Source organism: Entelurus aequoreus, linkage group LG14 (assembly GCF_033978785.1).
Source record: "Entelurus aequoreus isolate RoL-2023_Sb linkage group LG14, RoL_Eaeq_v1.1, whole genome shotgun sequence".
Classification (NCBI taxonomy): Eukaryota; Metazoa; Chordata; class Actinopteri; order Syngnathiformes; family Syngnathidae; genus Entelurus; species Entelurus aequoreus.
The window spans coordinates 27,752,908-27,772,675 of record NC_084744.1 but is presented as its reverse complement, the minus strand read 5'-3'; the positions used below and the strand labels follow the sequence as shown (position 1 = coordinate 27,772,675).

The following is a 19,768-nucleotide window of genomic DNA, read 5'->3' as shown; positions in this document are numbered from 1 at the left end:
AACTATACATTAAAACACTCTACCTCTAACAACAAAAAAGCTGTGAAAACGATGATGCTGTGTTCCAAAGTTATTTACTGAAATTGAGTGAGCCTATGGCTTTGCACTTTGTTTATTTTATATATATACCTGTATATTTATATATACAGTATATATATATATATATTTTTGCATTCTATTTGAGTTACTTTGAATTTATAACCCCTTGGCGCTGCTTTGTACTCTTTTTGTACTGTTTTGTACTATTTTGGTACTTATTTTGATTGTTTCTTGTCTGTTTGTGAATGTTGAAATTTATAAATAAAAGTTTACAAAAAAAAAAAAAAAAAAAAGCAAAGCAGTACTGTCTTGTAACGTCAAGTGTGCGAACTGTCGTGAAAGCACATTGACGTAGAAGGAAGTGTGCAGGACGCTAATAAGTCAGTCTTATTATTTGTTCTCCAGTTTAAAATATGTATGTCGTATAAAATATATATTGGATCCTTCATTTAAGGATACAATATTCTCGGTCCACGAGAAGCTTCTTTGCGCTAGAAGCACTGTGCCGTTTCTCGTGTTAGCTTGTTAGTTAGCTTAGCTCGCTACTTAGCTTAGCTTGTTAGCTGCTAACAGAAGACACAGAAGTTATCAACACATCGCTAAGTAGAGATCAAGTGTGAGAGTAAAGTGTTGTGATTGTGTGAAAATGTCTACATTACAAATGTTGAGAGCGTTGGTGGATCAGCGACTAACTGCTGCCGTTGAAGAAATATTTGTAGTGTTTGAAAGAACGATAGCAGAATACGAGGCGGAACTTTCTAGAACAAAAGAGGAGAACAATCGACTACTGGACGCTGTTTTCAAGAAATATCAAGTTGTGTTACACAGAACAGGTTTGTTGACTTCTTACTCTCACATTTTTACTAACTTTATATGTGATTATTAACACTTTTCTCCAATAGATGGTCAATCAGTGGCCTAGTAGTTATAGTGTCTGGCCTGAGATCGGTAGGTTGTGAGTTCAAATCCCGGCCAGGTCATACCAAAGACTATACAAATGGGAGCCATTACCTCCCTGCTTGGCACTGTGCATTAAGGGTTGGAATTGGGGGTTAAATCACCAAAAATGATTCCCGGGCGCAGCTACTGCTGCTGCTCACTGCTCCCCTCACCTCCCAGGGGGTGATCAAGGGTGATGGGTCAAATGCAGAGAATAATTTTGCCACACCTAGTGTGTGTGTCACACACAATCATTGGAACTTTAACTTAATAGGAAGATGGTTTGTCTTGTGGGGATGATGCAATGCTTTGATTTAGATTCTTCATGAATACGAGACAGTTTGAGGTTGATGTTCCTCTCAGTTTATATTCTACCAGTTTCTCTTCGTCTTCAGAGGTCTGTTCAGTGTCTTAACCATTGGAATGTTAATACCTCCCCCACTTCTTGCCTTATCAGTGTTGAGAGAGGGAGAGGAGGGGGCTTTCTTTGTGTGCAAGAAGTTGGCTTTTCCGTTTGAATGTCAGATCAACTCGAGTAGCCATTATGAATGTATTTGTATGGGCTGATCTCCTAAAATTTCCGTAAAACTTGATAATATTCCTATTCTGTTATGATGGTCCTTCTTACTCAGCATATATGTCATCGAAAGAACTTGGGATTGACCAGTAACTTAGATTCCCTGGGAGAAAGAGCTGGTCGACGCAACACAATGCTGCCTCATACTTATAAAAACTTTTCAAATTGCCCCCCATCAAATTTCCAAGTCTGTTTTTGTACTCACTGTACCACTTTTGAATTAATTTTAGGAAAAAAGGAGGTATTTCCCGTGTTTTTATTGGTTGTTTTGCTACACACTTTTAACGGAAGAACACAAATAATGTAATTGTGTTAACATTGTCAGTCCAAAACTATTTCTATTCTCTCTGTATCTTATTTACTTATTTACCCAACAGACGTCCAGCAGCCCCCCCACATTAAAGAGGAAGAGGATGATCCACAGCCCCCCCACATGAAAGAGGAAGAGGAGGATGATGTTAGCAAGTTTCCACTGACTGTTGTCTCTGTGAAGACTGAAGAGCATGAAGACAAACCACCTGAGTCCTCACAGCTTCATCACAGTCCAAGTAAGCACAACATCCACATATCATTTTATTCTCAGGGCATTCAATCAATCACAACTGGACTGTTCACTTTGTCTTAGAAGACGTTTGTCCTCTCATCCAAGTAGGCTTCATCACTTCATGCTCATAGACTTCAAGTCTTAAATCTATTCATTTGAATTTAGAGGGGAAATGCCCTTTTTGGGGGGAATTTTTTCTATCGTTCACAATCATTATAAAAGACATGAGGATGGATATATATTGTTTTAAAATCACATTCTAACTCATAAATGTAAATAAAAGTCCACTTGCAATGGAGCCAATGGGAGGTCCTCTATAACCATCCAAAAAGCACCAACAATACTCCATTTGCATTTCGTGGCTTGAATACCAAGCAAGTATTAGTGATATTGTTATTATAAGTGCTAACGCAGACAAACTATTTATAGCTTGTGTGTGTAACCTATACATGCTACAAATCAATGCAATATATATATGGGGTTTTATGGGCTAGGAACAGAAGACTACGGTTTCGACTCGGAGAGAGAAGGCAGAGCTTGAATTGCAGTTTGGTTGACACCGTGTATTAGAAAATTAGTGATGGACAGCAGATATTTACACAACAATTAGTTGAATGGCCTTTCAACATGAACGCAATTTTGAAGAAACAAACACAAGTTCAGTTAAGACTTAATAGAGTTCTTGTAAAAAGGATGGCAGTACAGTCCATGTACTGCAGGTTAAAGGCCTACTGAAACCCACTACTACCGACCACGCAGTCTGATAGTTTATATATCAATATTGAAATCTTAACATTGCAACACATGCCAATACGGCCGGGTTAGATTACTAAAGTGCAATTTTAAATTTCGCGCAAAATATCCTGCTGAAAACGTCTCGGTATGATGACGCCTGCGCGTGACGTCACGGATTATAGAGGACATTTTGGGACAGCATTGTGGCCAGCTATTAAAAGTCATCTGTTTTCATTGCAAAATTCCACAGTATTCTGGACATCTGTGTTGGTGAATCTTTTGCAATTTGTTCAATGAACAATGGAGACAGCAAAGAAGAAAGCTGTAGGTGGGAAGCGGTGTATTTCGGCCGGATGTAGCAACACAAACACGTAGCCGGTGTTTCATTGTTTACATTCCCGAAAGATGACTGTCAAGCTTTACCATTGGCCTGTGGAGAACTGGGACAACAGAGACTCTTACCAGGAGGACTTTGAGTTGAATATGCAGACGCGGTACCGTGAGTACGCAACCAGAATGTTGCCATAAGCATTTTGTTTAATTTGTATGTGTAACGCAGTACGCAGCTGCGGCTTCCAAACATTTGATCGCTTGCCCGTACGTGCGTGCCGCTATGTGCATGTCACGTACGTAACTTTGGGGAAATACACTACCGTTCAAAAGTTTGGGGTCACCCAAACAATTTTGTGGAATAGCCTTCATTTCTAAGAACAAGAATAGACTGTCGAGTTTCAGATGAAAGTTCTCTTTTTCTGGCCATTTTGAGCGTTTAATTGACCCCACAAATGTGATGCTCCAGAAACTCAATCTGCTCAAAGGAAGGTCAGTTTTGTAGCTTCTGTAACAAGCTAAACTGTTTTCAGATGTGTGAACATGATTGCACAAGGGTTTTCTAACCATCAATTAGCCTTCTGAGCCAATGAGCAAACACATTGTACCATTAGAACACTGGAGTGATAGTGGCTGGAAATGGGCCTCTATACACCTATGTAGATATTGCACCAAAAACCAGACATTTGCAGCTAGAATAGTCATTTACCACATTAGCAATGTATAGAGTGTATTTCTTTAAAGTTAAGACTAGTTTAAAGTTATCTTCATTGAAAAGTACAGTGCTTTTCCTTCAAAAATAAGGACCTTTCACTGTGACCCCAAATTTTTGAACGGTAGTGTATATGTGCTTTATGAACTTTGGAGAGGTGAACGGTACTTTGGGCTGTGGGATTGAGTGTGTTGTGCGGGTGTTTGATTTGTATTGGTGGGTTATATGGACGGGAGAGGGGAGGTGTTTGTTATGCGGGATTAATTTGTGGTATATTAAATATAAGCCTGGTTGTGTTGTGGCTAATAGAGTATATATATGTCTTGTGTTTATTTACTGTTTTAGTCATTCCCAGCTGAATATCAGGTTCCACCCGCCTCTCACAGCATCTTCCCTATCTGAATCGCTCCCACTGCCCTTTAGTCCTTCACTCTCACTTTCCTCATCCACAAATCTTTCGTCCGCGCTCAAATTAATGGGGAAATTGTCGATTTCTTTGTCCGAATCGCTCTCGCTGCTGGTGGCCATGATTGTAAACAATGTGCAGATGTGAGGAGCTCCACAACCGGTGACATCACTCGCATATCGTCTGCTACTTCCGGTACAGGCAAGGCTTTTTTTATCAGCGACCAAAAGTTGCTTTATCGTCGATGTTCTCTACTAAATCCTTTCAGCAAAAATATGGCAATATCGCGAAATGATCAAGTATGACACATAGAATGGATCTGCTATCCCCGTTTAAATAAGAAAATCTCATTTCAGTAGGCCTTTAAGGATGAAAATGTAAAGGGTCGGCTCGAGATCCTCCTACCCGCCCAGACAGAACAGGTGGTGGGGTCCCTGGCTGGAATCTTCCAAGAACGATCCTTGGACTAGATGCTTCTTTTCCTTAGCTCGCCATCAAAAAGAGAAGCCTGGCCTGTGTAAGAGCCAGGACCATTCTTATAAATCCATGTGTACACAAAATATCTTCATTAAATAACACTAATTGTATTATAAAGTATTCAGAATATGTTCTAGTTCTTTCCTCAATATTGTACAATATAAACCAATAAACATGTCAGAATCACAATATGCAATAAAATGCTAAAATAACCATTAGCAGCATAAATATGACCTATACAAAGCAGTCAGTGCACTAAACGTGCTTATTATCAAAACACATTTAAAAGTACATTCAATACACAATAGTTATCATTGGTTGAAGTCATAAACCTTGTATATGGACGATTGAGAATATGCTACAAAGACTGTTGCAATGAAACAATCAAAGAAAGATTAATGCTAAAGGTGCTGTTTTCATAAATATGGACTCACCAACTCTTCTACGGTCACACACAACTTAAAGGCCTACTGAAATGAATTGTTTTATTTAAACGGGAATAGCAGATCCATTCTATGTGTCATACTTGATCATTTCGCGATATTGCCATATTTTTGCTGAAAGGATTTAGTAGAGAAAATCGACGATAAAGTTCGCAACTTTTGCTCGCTGATAAAAAAAAGCCTTGCCTGTACCGGAAGTAGCGTGACGTCACAGGAGCTAGTATTCCTCACAATTCCCCGTTGTTTACAATGGAGCGAGAGATTCGGAGCGACAAAGCGACGATTACCCCATTAATTTGAGCGAGGATGAAAGACTCGTAGATGAGGAACGTTACAGTGAAGCACTAGAGAGGCAGTGATGGACGTATCTTTTTTCGCTCTGACCGTAACTTAGGTACAAGCTGGCTCATTGGATTCCACACTCTCTCCTTTTTCTATTGTGGATCACGGATTTGTATTTTAAACCACCTCGGATACTATATCCTCTTGAAAATGAGAGTCGAGCACGCGAAATGGACATTTAAAGTGACTTTTATCTCCACGACAATACATCGGTGACACACTTAGCTACTGAGCTAACGTGATAGCATCATTCTCAAATGAAGATAGAAATAAACCCCTGACTGGAAGGATAGACAGACAACAATACTATTAAACCATGTACATGTAACTACACGGTTAAAAATTCTCAGCCTGGTAAGGCTTAACAATGCTGTTGCTAACGACGCTAAGGCTAATTTAGCAACTTAGCAACCGGACCTCACAGAACTATGATAAAAACATTAGCGCTCCACCTACGCCAGCCAGCCCTCATCTTCCCATCAACAGCCGTGCTCACCTGCGTTCCAGCGATCGACGGCGCGACGAAGGACTTCATCCGTGTGTTTGGCGGCAAGCATCGGCTAGGCGTAGTAAGTAGTCCTTGTTGTGTTGCTGTAAGTATTGTACTTAGCCGCTAATACACCGATCGATCCCACCTACAGCGTTCTTCTTTGCAGCCTCCATTGTTCATTAAACAAATTGCAAAAGATTCACCATCACAGATGTCCAGAATACTGTGGAATTTTGTCGAAGAAAACAAGAGGTTTTTGTATTGGGTCGATGGGGTACAACCACTTCCGTGGATTTTGTGACGTCAAGCGCATAAATCATATCCAAAGGAGTTTTTCAACCGGAAGTGTGGCTGGAATTTTAAAATTGCACTTTATAAGTTAACCCGGCCGTATTGGCATGTGTTGCAATGTTAAGATTTCATCATTGATATATAAGCTATCAGACTGCATGGTCGGTAGTAGTGGCTTTCAGTAGGCCTTTAAAGCAGGTGATACCATAATCACCAGCAAAGACAAAGTAATACAAATCCAGCCCTGGTAATCGGCTCTATAAAGTTACAAATAGGCATTTTAGTTTACAGCACAATATTTCACTATTTTACTATGTTGACATCCTTTCTCACCTCGGTGCTGGTGAAAGATTATTCCAGATCATGAATCGTGCCTCCCACCTGGATAGTAGAAGGATGAGGACGTACTCTGACAAGTTGGTAACATTTGACAGCCAATTTAGACCCGGCAATGGCGAACGACACAAAAAGACGCTTAGCTTCACCCCCATTTTCCATGCGACGATTATGAGTCATTCTTCATCTAAACGGGAATATAACTAGATTCTATCAGTCTGCGTCATAGTGACAGCAGACATTTTACAGTAAGTGATGTTTTATTATGTTTATTGGCTCTCATGAAGTCTGCAGTGTGTAATATTCAGAGAAAACCTTATGATGCGTTTTTGAAATTAATGCAATCCAGCACCCCCCACGACCCCTAAAGGGACAAGCGGTAGAAAAAGGATGGATGGATGAGCAAAAATAGGTAAATATTACATCTTTAAAAAATGCAGCTGTTACTAAATGACATATATACCTACTGCATGTACATAAAACCTTAATGAAGGTGTTTGGAAGGTTTTTAAGTTATTTGTAGGCAGAATAGTGCAACTCTAATAGTCTCTATTGTAAGCAGACTTTGGATCGCATTTATTTACTATTTAGAATGCATAAAAAAGAAAAATATATGTGTTCATTATAGGCAAAATAAATAAAAGTGTGGTTCCCTTTTAAGTGAAGTGAAGTATATTTATTTAGCGCTTTTCTCTAGTGACTCAAAGCACTTTAGACTTAGACTTAGACAAACTTTAATGATCCACAAGGGAAATTGTTCAACATAGTGAAACCCATTATCTAAGTCAGTGTTTTTCAACCACTGTACCGTGGCACACTAGTGTGCCGTGAGATATTGTCTGGTGTGCCGTGGGAAATTATGCAACTTCACCTAATTTATTCCAAAAATATTTTTTGCTAATCAATCATTAGAATCTGCCAATAATGTGCCGTTGCTTAGTGTCTGTGCTGTGTAAAACTCGGCAGGGTAACCACGTAATACTCCATGTCAGTAGGTGGCAGTATTGCTTTGTAAAAGTCGGAATGTGTCGGGTGAGACGAGGAGGGTTTGTTGTGATCCCGATATGCAGACCACAGTGGGAGGCAGGGTGCAGGTAAAAAGGGTATGTAATGCTTAAACCCAAAATGAACGAAAGGAAAAGGCTATGCAAAACAAAAGTCAAACTGAACTGGCTACAAAGTAAACAGAGACAGAATGCTGGACGACAGCAAAAACTTACGGCGTCCACAAAGTACATCCGTACGTGACATGACAATCAACAATGTCCACACAAAGAAGGATAGCAACAACGTAAATAGCCTTGCTTGCTAACACAAAGCAGGTGCGCGGAATAGCGCTCAAAGGAAGACATGAAGCCACTACAGGAAAACACTGGCAATACAGGAAGGGCCACCAAAATAAGCAAGACAAGAACTAAAGCACTACACACAGGAAGACACCAACACACTCAAAATAAGACACGACGACTTGGTGGAGTTAAATTTTTTAAAGTTTTCTGCTGGTGGTGTGCCTCCAGATTTTTTTAATGACAAAAATGTGCCTTTCCTCAAAAAAGGTTGAAAAACACTGATCTAAGTTACATTTAAACCAGTGTGTGTGGCACTGGGAGCAGGTGGGTAAAGTACCTTACTCAAGGACACAAGGCAGTGACTAGGATCGAACCTGGAACCGTTGAGTTGCTGGCTCGGCCGCCCTACTAACCGAGCCATGCTGGCCTCAGAATGTATTCAATTCTATCAAATTCTCGTAAAAATCGTAAATACATCCTAGAAATGTTTCTATAATTCCATTAACAATATTTTTATTTCGGAACTTTCTAATGTAACGTGTTTCTATCTACACAAAATATATATAATACAAAATATCGATCAAACCACTGTATCAACCTTATACTGATATTATACTTGGTATTGTTACTGTCGATTTTTGTATCGATCGGTTCACATTTTGTTTAAGGCTTTCCGCGGGTCATTAAAAAGCATTAAAAGTCATGAGGACAAATTTCACCACATCTAGTGTGTGTGTGACAATCATTGGTACTTTAATCTTTAATCTTAATCTAAATGGACTTTTTCTGAATTAAGGCCTTAAAGGCCTACTGAAAGCCACCACTACCGACCACGCAGTCTGATAGTTTATATATCAATGATGAAATCTTAACATTGCAACACATGCCAATACGGTCGGTTTAACTTATAAAGTGCAATTTTAAATTTCCCGCTAAACTTCCGGTTGAAAACGCCTTTGGATGATGACGTATGTGCGTGACGTAGCCAGTGAAACAGGAGTATCGGTAGCCCATTGAAGCCAATACAAAAAGCTCTGTTTTCATCTCAAAATTCCACAGTATTCTGGACATCTGTGTTGGTGAATCTTTTGCAATTTGTTTAATGAACAATGGAGACTGCAAAGAAGAAAGTTGTTGGTGGGATCGGTGTATTAGCGGCTGGCTGTAGCAACACAACAAGGAGGACTTACTTGGATAGCAGACGCGCTAGCCGACGCTAGCCGCCAACCGCATCTGTGATCGGGTGAAGTCCTTCATCGCGCCGTCGATCGCTGGAACGCAGGTGAGCACGGGTGTTGATGAGCAGATGAGGGCTGGCTGGCGTAGGTGGAGCGCTAATGTTCTATCATAGCTCTGTGAGGTCCGGTTGCTAAGTTGCTAAGTTAGCTTCAGCGTCGTTAGCAACAGCATTGTTAAGCTTTGCCAGGCTGAGAATTATTAACCGTGTAGTTACATGTACATGGTTTAATAGTATTGTTGATCTTCTGTCTATCCTTCAAGTCAGGGATTTATTTATTTTGTTTCTATCTGCATTTGAGCCAGATGCTATCACGTTAGCTCAGTAGCTAAAGAGCTTCGCCGATGTATTGTCGTGGAGATAAAAGTCACTGTGAATGTCCATTTCGCGTTCTCGACTCTCATTTTCAAGAGGATATAGTATCCGAGGTGGTTTAAAATACAAATCCGTGATCCACAATAGAAAAAGGAGAGAGTGTGGAATCCAATGAGCCAGCTTGTACCTAAGTTACGGCGGTCAGAACGAAAAAAGATATGTTTTGCACTGCATTCTAGTCCGTCACTCTAACGTTCCTCATCTACGAATCTTTCATCCTCGCTCAAATTAATGGGGTAATCGTCGCTTTCTCGGTCCGAATCGCTCTAGCTGCGTTGAAAACAATAGGAAAATATGAGGAAGTGAACAACTGACTACGTCACGCTACTTCCGGTAGGGGCAAGGCTTTTTTTTATTAGAGACCAGAAGTTGCGAACTTTATCGTCGTCGTTCTATACTAAATCCTTTCAGCAAAAATATGGCAGTATCGCGAAATGATCAAGTATGACACATGGAATGGATCTGCTATCCCCGTTTAAATAAATAAAAATTAATTTCAGTAGGCCTTTAAATGGTATTAAAAAGCATTAAATACGATGTCCAGAGGCATTAATATATTCATGCAATTGTAGGCCGGGAACGGTGTACCGTATTTTCTGGGCCATAGGGCGCACCGGATTATAAGGCACACTGTCGATGAGCGGGTCTAGTCAGGTCTATTTTCATACAAAAGGCGCACCAGATTATAAGGCCCATTAAAGGAGTCATATATATATATATATATATTTATTTTCTAAATGTAAAACACTTCCCTGTGGTCTACATAACATGTAATGGTGGTTCTTTGCTCAAAATAGACTTAGACTTCCTTTTTATTGTCATTCAAATTCGAACTTTACAGTACAGATAAGAACGAAATTTCGTTACATAAGCTCATGGTAGTGCAGGATAAAAAAGCAATAAGGTGCATATATAAATAAATAAATAGGTTACTGTACAAATAAATATATTGCACTTTTTCACATGCGTCCACGTTTATGGATGTATGTTATATTGTCTTTTTTATTCCAGCGAGTTAATCCATTTTGGGGGGAGTTGAGGGGATAATTTAATTATGATGAAGAAGCTGTTACAGAACCTGGAGGTTCTGCTTCGGAGGCTGCGGAACCTCCGAAGCAAAATGTTGCATAGATGATGTTTTACACATCATCTTCAAGTCACTTTCTGACAGTCTCTTCAGGATGCGCCGTTTTGTGGGCGGTCTTATTTACGTGCCTCCACTTGGACAGCGTCTTCTCCCCGTCATCTTTGTTGTAGCGGTGTAGCGTGCAAGGACGGGAGTGGAAGAAGTGTCAAAAGATTGCGCTAACTGTTTTAATGACATTCACACTTTACTTCAATCAATAACGGTGCAGCATCTTCTCATCTGTGGCTCACTAGTGCAACAACAACGCCCGAAATGTGTCCCGTGAAAAACCGTCCAACCGGAACTCTAATAACCAAAGTTCCTTGGGTGAATAAAGTAAACTCACTACACCGGTATGTTTTAGCAATTTCATGGTGAGTTTACTGACAGATATAAGTAAGAACTTTCCACTACTTTATATTAGAAATGGCAACAGCAGAGGATGAATGTCACATAACAAGAAGATATAGAAAAAGAAGAAGCTTAGATAGACTATGGAATTGGCACAGACTACAATGGCGGATGTGTGCAAATTTTCAGGACTTATGCAGATCCCAAATACACGTCAGCAGGTACCAGAAGGTAAGAAAAGTTGGTTTTGCATAATATTGTGAAACAAAACACCAGATAATATGTCTGCTAATGGGTGCCATTTTGCGGTCCTTATACACACACCATAGTAATACTTGTATCTCTGACTACGGTAGCCTTAATGGGCCGACAATCCATCAAGCGGTGCGGCTTCAAAGTCGTACTAAAACATTTTGACAGATTTTTGAGTGCCGTGTGTAATGTTCTTTATTTTCAATGGAACATTTAAAGTTTTAGTGTTCTTTACTGGCGTCATATTGCAGTCTACACATATCTTTTATGTGTGACGACCATCTACTGGTCACACTTATCATTACACCATGTACCAAATAAAATTGTTTCGAGGTCGGTAAGCACAACCAGAATTATTCCGTACATTAGGCGCACCGGGTTATAAGGCACACTGTCGATTTTTGAGAAAATTAAAGGATTTTAAATGTGCCTTATATGTCCGAAAAATATGGTAAATGAAAATAAACCTAATAACTTAAAGGCCTACTGAAATGAATTTTTTTTATTTAAACGGGGATAGCAGATCTATTCTATGTGTCATACTTGATCATTTCGCGATATTGCCATATTTTTGCTGAAAGGATTTAGTATAGAACAACGACGATAAAGATTGCAACTTTTGGTATCTGATAAAAAAAAGGCTTGCCCCTACCGGAAGTAGCGTGACGTAGTCAGTTGAACATATACGCAAAGTTCCCTATTGTTTACAATGATGGCCGCATGAAGTGAGAGAGATTCGGACCGAGAAAGCGACAATTTCCCCATTAATTTGAGCGAGGATGAAAGATTTGTGGATGAGTAAAGTGCAAGTGAAGGACTAGTGGGGAGTTGAAGCTATTCAGATAGGGAAGATGCTGTGAGAGCCGGGGGTGACCTGATATTCAGCTGGGAATGACTACAACAGTAAATAAACACAAGACATATATATACTCTATTAGCCACAACACAACCAGGCTTATTTTTAACATGCCACAAATTAATCCTGCATAAAAACACCTGCGTGTTTGTTATGCTAGCTCCTAGCTCCTCTGCTAGCTCCTAGCTCCATAGAACACGCCAATACAATTCAAACACCTGATCAACACACACAATCACTCAGCCCAAAAGACCGTTCACCTAACCCAAGGTTCATAAAGCTTATATATTTTTAAAAAGTTACGTACGTGACGCGCACATACGGTCAAGTTGTCAAATGTTTAGCAGCCAAGGCTGCATACTCACGGTACCTGATATTCAGCTGGGAATGACTACAACAGTAAATAAACACAAGACATATATATACTCTATTAGCCACAGCACAACCAGGCTTATATTTAATATGCCACAAATTAATCCTGCATAATAACACCTGCGTGTTTGTTATGCTAGCTCCTAGCTCCTCTGCTAGCTCCTAGCTCCATAGAACACGCCAATACAATTCAAACACCTGATCAACACACACAATCACTCAGACCAAAAGACCGTTCACCTAACCCAAGGTTCATAAAGCTTATATATTTTTAAAAAGTTACGTACGTGACGCGCACGTACGGTACGGTACGTGTTATGCTAGCTCCTATGCTAGCTCCTAGCTCCATAGAACACGCCAATACAATTCAAACACCCGATCAACACACACAATCACTCAGCCCAAAAGACCGTTCACCTAACCCAAGGTTCATAAAGCTTATATATTTTTAAAAAGTTACGTACATACGCAAAAAAAAGTTGCGCACATACGGTCAAGCGATCAAATGTTTAGAAGCCAAAGCTGCATACTCACAGTAGCACGTCTGCGTCTTTGTCATCCAAATCAAAGTAATCCTGGTAAGAGTCTGTGTTGTCCCAGTTCTCTACAGGCGTCTGTGTATCGATGTCAAAAGTCCTCCTGGTTAGAGTCTCTGTTATCCGAGTTCTTCCATCTTGACTGCATCTTTCGGGAATGTAAACAAAGAAGCGCCGGCTGTGTACTGTTGTGGCTGACTACGTTCGAAAAATACGTCCATTTCGCACCGACAACTTTCTTCTTTGCTTGCTCAGCTTCCTTCTTCATAATGCAATGAACATGATTGAAACAGATTCACGAACACAGATGTCCAGAATACTGTGGAATTATGAAATGAAAACAGAGCTTTTTCGTATTGGCTTCAATGTGGAAGGCATACCCGTGTTCGCCGGTCTACGTCACGCGCATACGTCATCCTCAGAGGCGTTTCGAACCGGAAGTTTAGCGGCAAATTTAAAATGTCACTTTATAAGTTAACCCGGCCGTATTGGCATGTGTTATAATGTTAAGATTTCATCATTGATATATAAACTATCAGACTGCGTGGTCGGTAGTAGTGGGTTTCAGTAGGCCTTTAATTATTGCCGTCATCAATACATTGCTATGTCCGTGTGTTTCCTTCTTGGTCTCTGGATTTTAAATTGGACTAAGAGGTCTCACTCTGTGCATCGCTCTCAGCACCTGAGCATGTTAATTCCACAGTAGACTTACATGAACAAAGTGAGCCTCTTGTCAGTCATTCACAATCTTTGTTTCGACTACTCGCAATTCTCCTCCACACCTTTTCCTGTGTGCAGTAGTGTTGGCGACACTCGCTTTCATGTTGGAGATGGAACTAGTCATTTTAATGCGATGCTGAAGTACAGGCCTCCATATAGCTGCCCAGGATGTGCCTGTTATATGATTCTTTAATTTTGGGCCTTTTAGAATCAGCATGTCTTTGTCCATTTGTGTCAAGGAGGTGAAATTAGGTCTGAAAACCTTTTGACAAGTTGACTTCATGTCCATTAGGACTTTTCAAAGTGTAGAATACCATCTGCCTTAAACAGAATATTCTATTTTGAAAGTAAACTGGATAGTTTATTTTGTGTTTATGCATGACTTCCTGTCCCACACGAGCAGATTTTAGCTGAATTGAACCGCCCTGTTGTGGCGACCACTAAATATAGAAGCCAGGCGGTGGAAACTGACACATTGACTTGAAAACAAAAAACGGAACGAGTCTGTCGCCGCGGCGCCGCCGTTCCACATCCAGTGGAAATCCCCGGTTACACTTACAAACGTTGCTTGGCAAGATAAACAAAGAAACCATACTTGGGGTTCAAGGCACGAAGCAAAAGGAAATATACTTTCAACCCACAGCACTCGCAGTGAGCGAACTCGACCACAAGATGGCACCATATCAGAGACAACAATACGGAATACACATTTAACAATGTAAACGACCTAATCTTTTCTCCAAGTTTATACATCAGTAACTGACATTAAAATCACAGGGGGCGCTGGAGCCTATCCCAGCTGCACTCAAGTGGAAGGGAATTTATGGCAATATAGATTTTAGGCCATATTGCCCACCCCTCGTAAAAATTGGTCCTCTTTTCGTGTGAATAGAATAGAATACCATGCCTTTTATTGTCACTATACGCAGGTACAATGAGATTAAAAGCAACTCCAGTATCAGTCTGACAGTCTAAAATTATGCAAAACATAGGAAGGAGAGAAAAATAAAAATAGTGCACAAGGAGGTAAGGTGCACAGTCCAGTCCTGAGAACGAATGTTCAGAATTTGTTGTTTAAATATTATACTATATACCAGACCTGGGCAAATTAAGGCCCGGGGGCCACATGCGGCCCGTTAAGCTTTTAATCTGGCCCGCCGGACATTCCCAAATAATTTTTTTAGATCTTTAAGATGGAAACTAGCTGCCATTATGTTGTGCAGTCATGTTTTCTAATGACCGTAAGTCTTCAACTATACAAATTATTTCAATGGTTGGAATCTGCGTTTATGGATGATATACCAGTTACTATGGTAATCTAATTAGTTACTATGGTCATCTAATGAGTTACTATGGTAATCTACGTCAGAGCAGCTCAGACGAGGCACCAAGCAGTGTGGGCGGGGAGCGTTTCCACAGACGCGGAAGGAGATTTTCACAACAAAGTTTTAAAGGTTAGTGATATATCAGATGTATCAGATTGTCGGTGGGTTTATTGTGTACCCTTCGCGTTCATATTTCACTGTTTGTTGCATTTTTGTTGCGTTCCACTTGATTGTAAAATATGTCGATCGAAAGGGGGTGTGACGTTCATATTTTGTCAATATTCAGTGTTTTATCGTTCATAGAAAAATGTAAAATTCCATTACGTTTTTTAAGGCGGTCTGCCGTGACGTTTTTAGCATTCAATCAGAGATTATTGTGAGGTTTTGTATTAGTGTTCCAGCCCCCAGACACATTTGTTTCTCTAAATGTGGCCCCCGAGTCAAAATAATTGCCCAGGCCTGCTATATACATATATACAGAAGCATTCAGATTGTGGGTGGAGAGTAAAATTGCACACAGAGAGCTGCTAAACTATAAAATCCGTGCCTATGAGAGTTCACAGTGGTTATGGCTTTGGGGAAAAAACTGTTCTTGAGTCTGTTTGTCTTAGACCTGATGACCCTGTAGCACCTTCCTGAGGGGAGCAGGTCAAACAGGTCAAAGCCAGGGTGGGACCTGTCCTTGATAATGTTGGTAGCTCTCTTCTGAGGCAGCGGGAGGTGTAAATGTCTATCAGGGAGTGTAAGTCCCAGTGTGTTCGGCTGAAACAGTCCTGTAGGTCTGACAGAGCATTTTCAGGCCAGGTTGTAACTGTCTTTATGGTGGGTCTGACTCTTCGTCTGAGGGGGGAGTAGGCTGGAGAGAGCAGGAGGGAAATATGGTCTGACTGGCTGAGATGGGGGAGGGGTGTGGTTCTGTATGCGTGCCTGATATTGGTGTAAACATGTTCCAGAGTGTTCTCTCCCCTAGTAGAATTACATGTTGGTACAACTTTGGCAGTACAGTCTTTAAGTTGGCCTTATTAAAGCCCCTTGCAATAATGTGAACACCATCCGGGTGGACCTGCTGCTGTTCGTTTACGGTGTTCAGCAGGAGAGAGAGCGCTGTGTTCACGTTGGTGTCGGGTGGGATGTAAACAGCCGTGACAAGCACTACAGTTAGCTCTCTCGGTAGAAAAAAAGGCAGGCATCTTACAGACATGTGCTCGAGGTCTGGGGAACAGTGTTGGTCTATGATTGTCCCGTTGTTACACCAGTTATCATGCATGTAAACACAGAGACCCCCTCCTCTGCTCTTCCCGGAGTTCACAGTCCTGTCCCAGCGGAGCAAAGTGCGGCCTGATAGCTGCAGGCTAGCTTTGGGGATCCTCGGGTGAAGCCACATTTCAGTGATGGCCAAAACACAGCAGTCACGAACATAGCGATTTCCAGCGAGTTGTAATTCCAGGTCGTCCGTTTTATGCACCAGAGATCTGGCATTGCAGAGAAACAGGCTCGGTAGAGGTGGCTTATGTGAATGTTTCTTTAGCCGTAGCATAACACCGGCCCTACAGCCCCGTTTCTGCTTCCTCTCCCTTCTCCGACTGCACCGCCTCCCAGACCCGATAGCAATCCACTGAGAGCCCGGCGATCTCGCTATGTCTTCTGGGATGTTGAGCGTGTAGTGAAAGTCTTACAAAATGTTGTAAAGAGCAGTGTGTTTCTTTTCAGGCCAATTCATATAATAACTTGTTTTTTTTAAGTACATGTGAACTTACTGAATGCCTCATGCGACTGAGCAAATCTGGAAATTTCTCAAGCATATTTGTAATTTTGTGTCCTGTAGACGTCTGTGAAGAACAACTTCTGCCTGAAAAACAGGAGAGTAGCTTCAGGATGGTGAAGGAGGATCCATCAAAGAGGAAGACCAGGCACCACGGACCCTCTGGCGTCTCCTTTTCCTCTTTGACACAGACCCTTCCCTGTAAAAAGGAAGAGGAAGACTCACTGACCACCCACATTAAAGAGGAAGAGGAGGAACACAGCATCAGTCAGGAGGAAGAGCATATTGAAGGACTGGAGGAGTTCCCAGTGACTGGTGTCCCTGTGAAGAGTGAAGATGATGAGGTCAAAGGTGAAAGTGAGGAGAAGAGAGAGGCGGAGCCTCCAAGCAGCAGCTCAACACAACACATGACAACAGAAGCTGATGGAGACCACTGTGGAGGATCACAAGCAGACAAGCTCTTAGCTCCACTATCAGATAGTGAGGACACAACGTCACACTCTCCTGACACTGATGATGAAGACTCTAAAGATGATAAGACATGTCACACTGACAACACCCACTTGAAATGTTCTCACTGTCACAAAACTTTTAAAAACCATAGTCTCCTGAAAAGACACATGAGAACACACACTGGAGAAAAACCTTTTATCTGTTCAGTCTGTGGTAAAGGTTTTGTACAGAGTCACCATTTGAAAGCACACAAAAGAATACACACTGGTGAAAAACCTTTTGTCTGTTCAATCTGTGGTAAAGGTTTTGTAGAAAGTCAGAGTTTGAAAAGACACACGAGAACACACACTGGTGAAAGACCTTTTATCTGTTCAATTTGTGGTAAAGGTTTTGTACAAACTCACAATTTGAAAGTACACATGAGAACACACACTGGTGAAAAATCTTTTTCTTGTTCAATCTGTAGTAAAAGTTTTGTTCTAAGTAACAATTTGAAAGTGCACATGAGAACACACAATGGTGAAAAACCTTTTTCCTGTTCAATCTGTAGTAAAGGTTTTGTTCTAAGTAAAAATTTGAAGGTGCACATGAGAACACACACTGGTGAAAAACCTTTTATCTGTTCAATCTGTGGTAAAGGTTTTGTAGAAAGTGGCAAATTGATAGTACACATGAGAACACACACTGGTGAAAAACCTTATACTTGTTCAATCTGTGGTAAAGGTTTTGTACAAAGTAACCATTTGAAAGAACACATGACAACACACACTGGTGAAAAACCTTTTTCCTGTTCAATCTGTGGCTTATCTTTTAAGAGGAAGGATCATTTGAAAAGACACCAGAGAACTACACACACTGGTGAAAAATCACATTCCTGTTCAATCTGCAACAAAAGCTTTTGTGAACGATCAAACCTTGTAGCACACATGAGAACACACACTGGTGAAAAACCTTTTCCTTGTTCAAACTGTGGCTTATCTTTTAAAAGGAAGGCACATTTGAAAAGACACACTAGAACGCACACTGGTGAAAGATCACATTCCTGTTCAATCTGCAACAGAAGTTTTTGTGAGCGATCAAATCTTGTAGCACACATGAGAACACACCCAGGAGAGAAAGTGTTGAATTGCAGTGTGTGTGGTGAAAGATTATCTTCTAAGTACCAGTGTAAGAAACACAAGTGTGCTGGTGAGAACAGCAGCAGCAAATGAAACTGCAGGATTTGAAATAAACTGTCAAGGCTTTAATGTTGACTTTCTAACATCAGCACATATAACATGTGTGACATTGTTGTTTGTGTAACAATCTTTTTAACATGCTTCTATTTTTATACACCATTTTTTTCCAGTCCATTACATGCATTAATATGCAACATTGTGTACTTTTATATTGACATAAACTATTACAAGAAGAAAATTGTTACTAAAAAGGTCAGTAAATCCAAAACAGTACAACACATGTGATACATTCAAATTACATTTAGTGTATATACATTTTATACAAGATAATTTCCTTTTAAAATGTGTGACTGTACGTGTGACATTGTTGTTTGTGTAACCCTATTTTAATATGCTTCTACATTTATAGATTAGATATTTTGTATTAGTGCTTTTTTCAGTCAAGTACATGCAATAATATGCAACATTGTGTACTTTTATTAAACATTGAACAGAACAACTTGACTGAAAGGGTGAGAGTAAACAGTACAAGACATATTTTACATACAATAAACATTTTATGTGTATATATATTCTTCATACAATATTAGACTTATTCATAATAGTGTTTTTTATAGGTGTTTGAAATATTGAAGTGTTACATATTATTTCTACTTGTTAATGATCCCATAGATTAGCACCTTTATATGATATACATATGTACTGGTTCACATCTGAAACATCTTCTGGACCACTTCAGGAAGCATATTATTATTTATTTTATACATCATTTGAACAGTTGTCTTTTATACAATTTTAAAATGTGTGACTTTATGAATTATATGTTGGGTCTCCATAATCCGTTTTATTAATTATCTTTATTACTCTCTTTTGTAATATGATGATTGTGTTGTGATTGTTTTATATGTATGTCCCCAGACCTTTATGCAATATAAAAGTGCGAGAAAATGGCTGAATTGTTTCTGGAAGGATGGTTTTGTTTTTACAAACTTACATTTGTGGATAAAATTTTAAAAAATTCCATTATTGTGTTTTAAACATTTTGTACGTTTTTTTCTTTTTTAACATCCCCAAAGCTTTATCAATTTCAGGAAACAACTGTGGAGTGTTAGGCAAAAGCCGATATTGTACATCATCCCACAGAGATTTACTTTGCATACATTCATAAAATAAACTGTTTATTTTGTTTCCCTATCACAGAAAGAACAAGTGTTGTCTTCAATTGCAAAACAACATCCTGAAATTATTTTAAGTGGTCAATTCTGTTTTTTCTTT

At 40.0% G+C, this 19,768-nt stretch overlaps 2 protein-coding genes across 3 annotated transcripts in view; one reads left to right on the top strand and one right to left on the bottom strand.

The window, feature by feature from the left end:
• LOC133664590 (zinc finger protein 431-like) overlaps positions 1-19,768 on the bottom strand; it is a 404,655-nt gene that overhangs the window by 115,839 nt on the left and 269,048 nt on the right. The gene's annotated exons all lie outside the window — the stretch shown is intronic.
• Positions 367-19,666, top strand: LOC133664611 (gastrula zinc finger protein XlCGF57.1-like). 2 transcript variants are annotated; one of them, XM_062069382.1, is made up of 3 exons: positions 367-872; positions 1,933-2,103; positions 16,926-19,665. In XM_062069382.1, the coding sequence occupies exons 1-3, from the start codon at positions 686-688 to the stop codon at positions 18,524-18,526; spliced, it is 1,959 nt and encodes a 652-aa protein (XP_061925366.1). In that variant the 5' UTR covers positions 367-685; the 3' UTR covers positions 18,527-19,665. The 2 variants fall into 2 exon arrangements, with proteins under 2 accessions (XP_061925366.1, XP_061925367.1); XM_062069383.1 differs by lacking the exon at positions 367-872 and adding an exon at positions 15,145-15,229 and having other exon boundaries at positions 1,934-2,103; positions 16,926-19,666.

What these genes read in the sequence shown, in the direction of transcription:
- LOC133664611 (XM_062069382.1), top strand. Translation starts at nt 686, where the DNA reads ATGTCTACATTACAAATGTTGAGAGCGTTGGTGGATCAGCGACTAACT. An exon ending in AGTTGTGTTACACAGAACAG is followed by an intron (nt 873 to 1,932) that starts GTTTGTTGACTT and finishes TTTACCCAACAG; the next exon opens with ACGTCCAGCAGCCCCCCCAC. An exon ending in ACAGCTTCATCACAGTCCAA is followed by an intron (nt 2,104 to 16,925) that starts GTAAGCACAACA and finishes TGTGTCCTGTAG; the next exon opens with ACGTCTGTGAAGAACAACTT.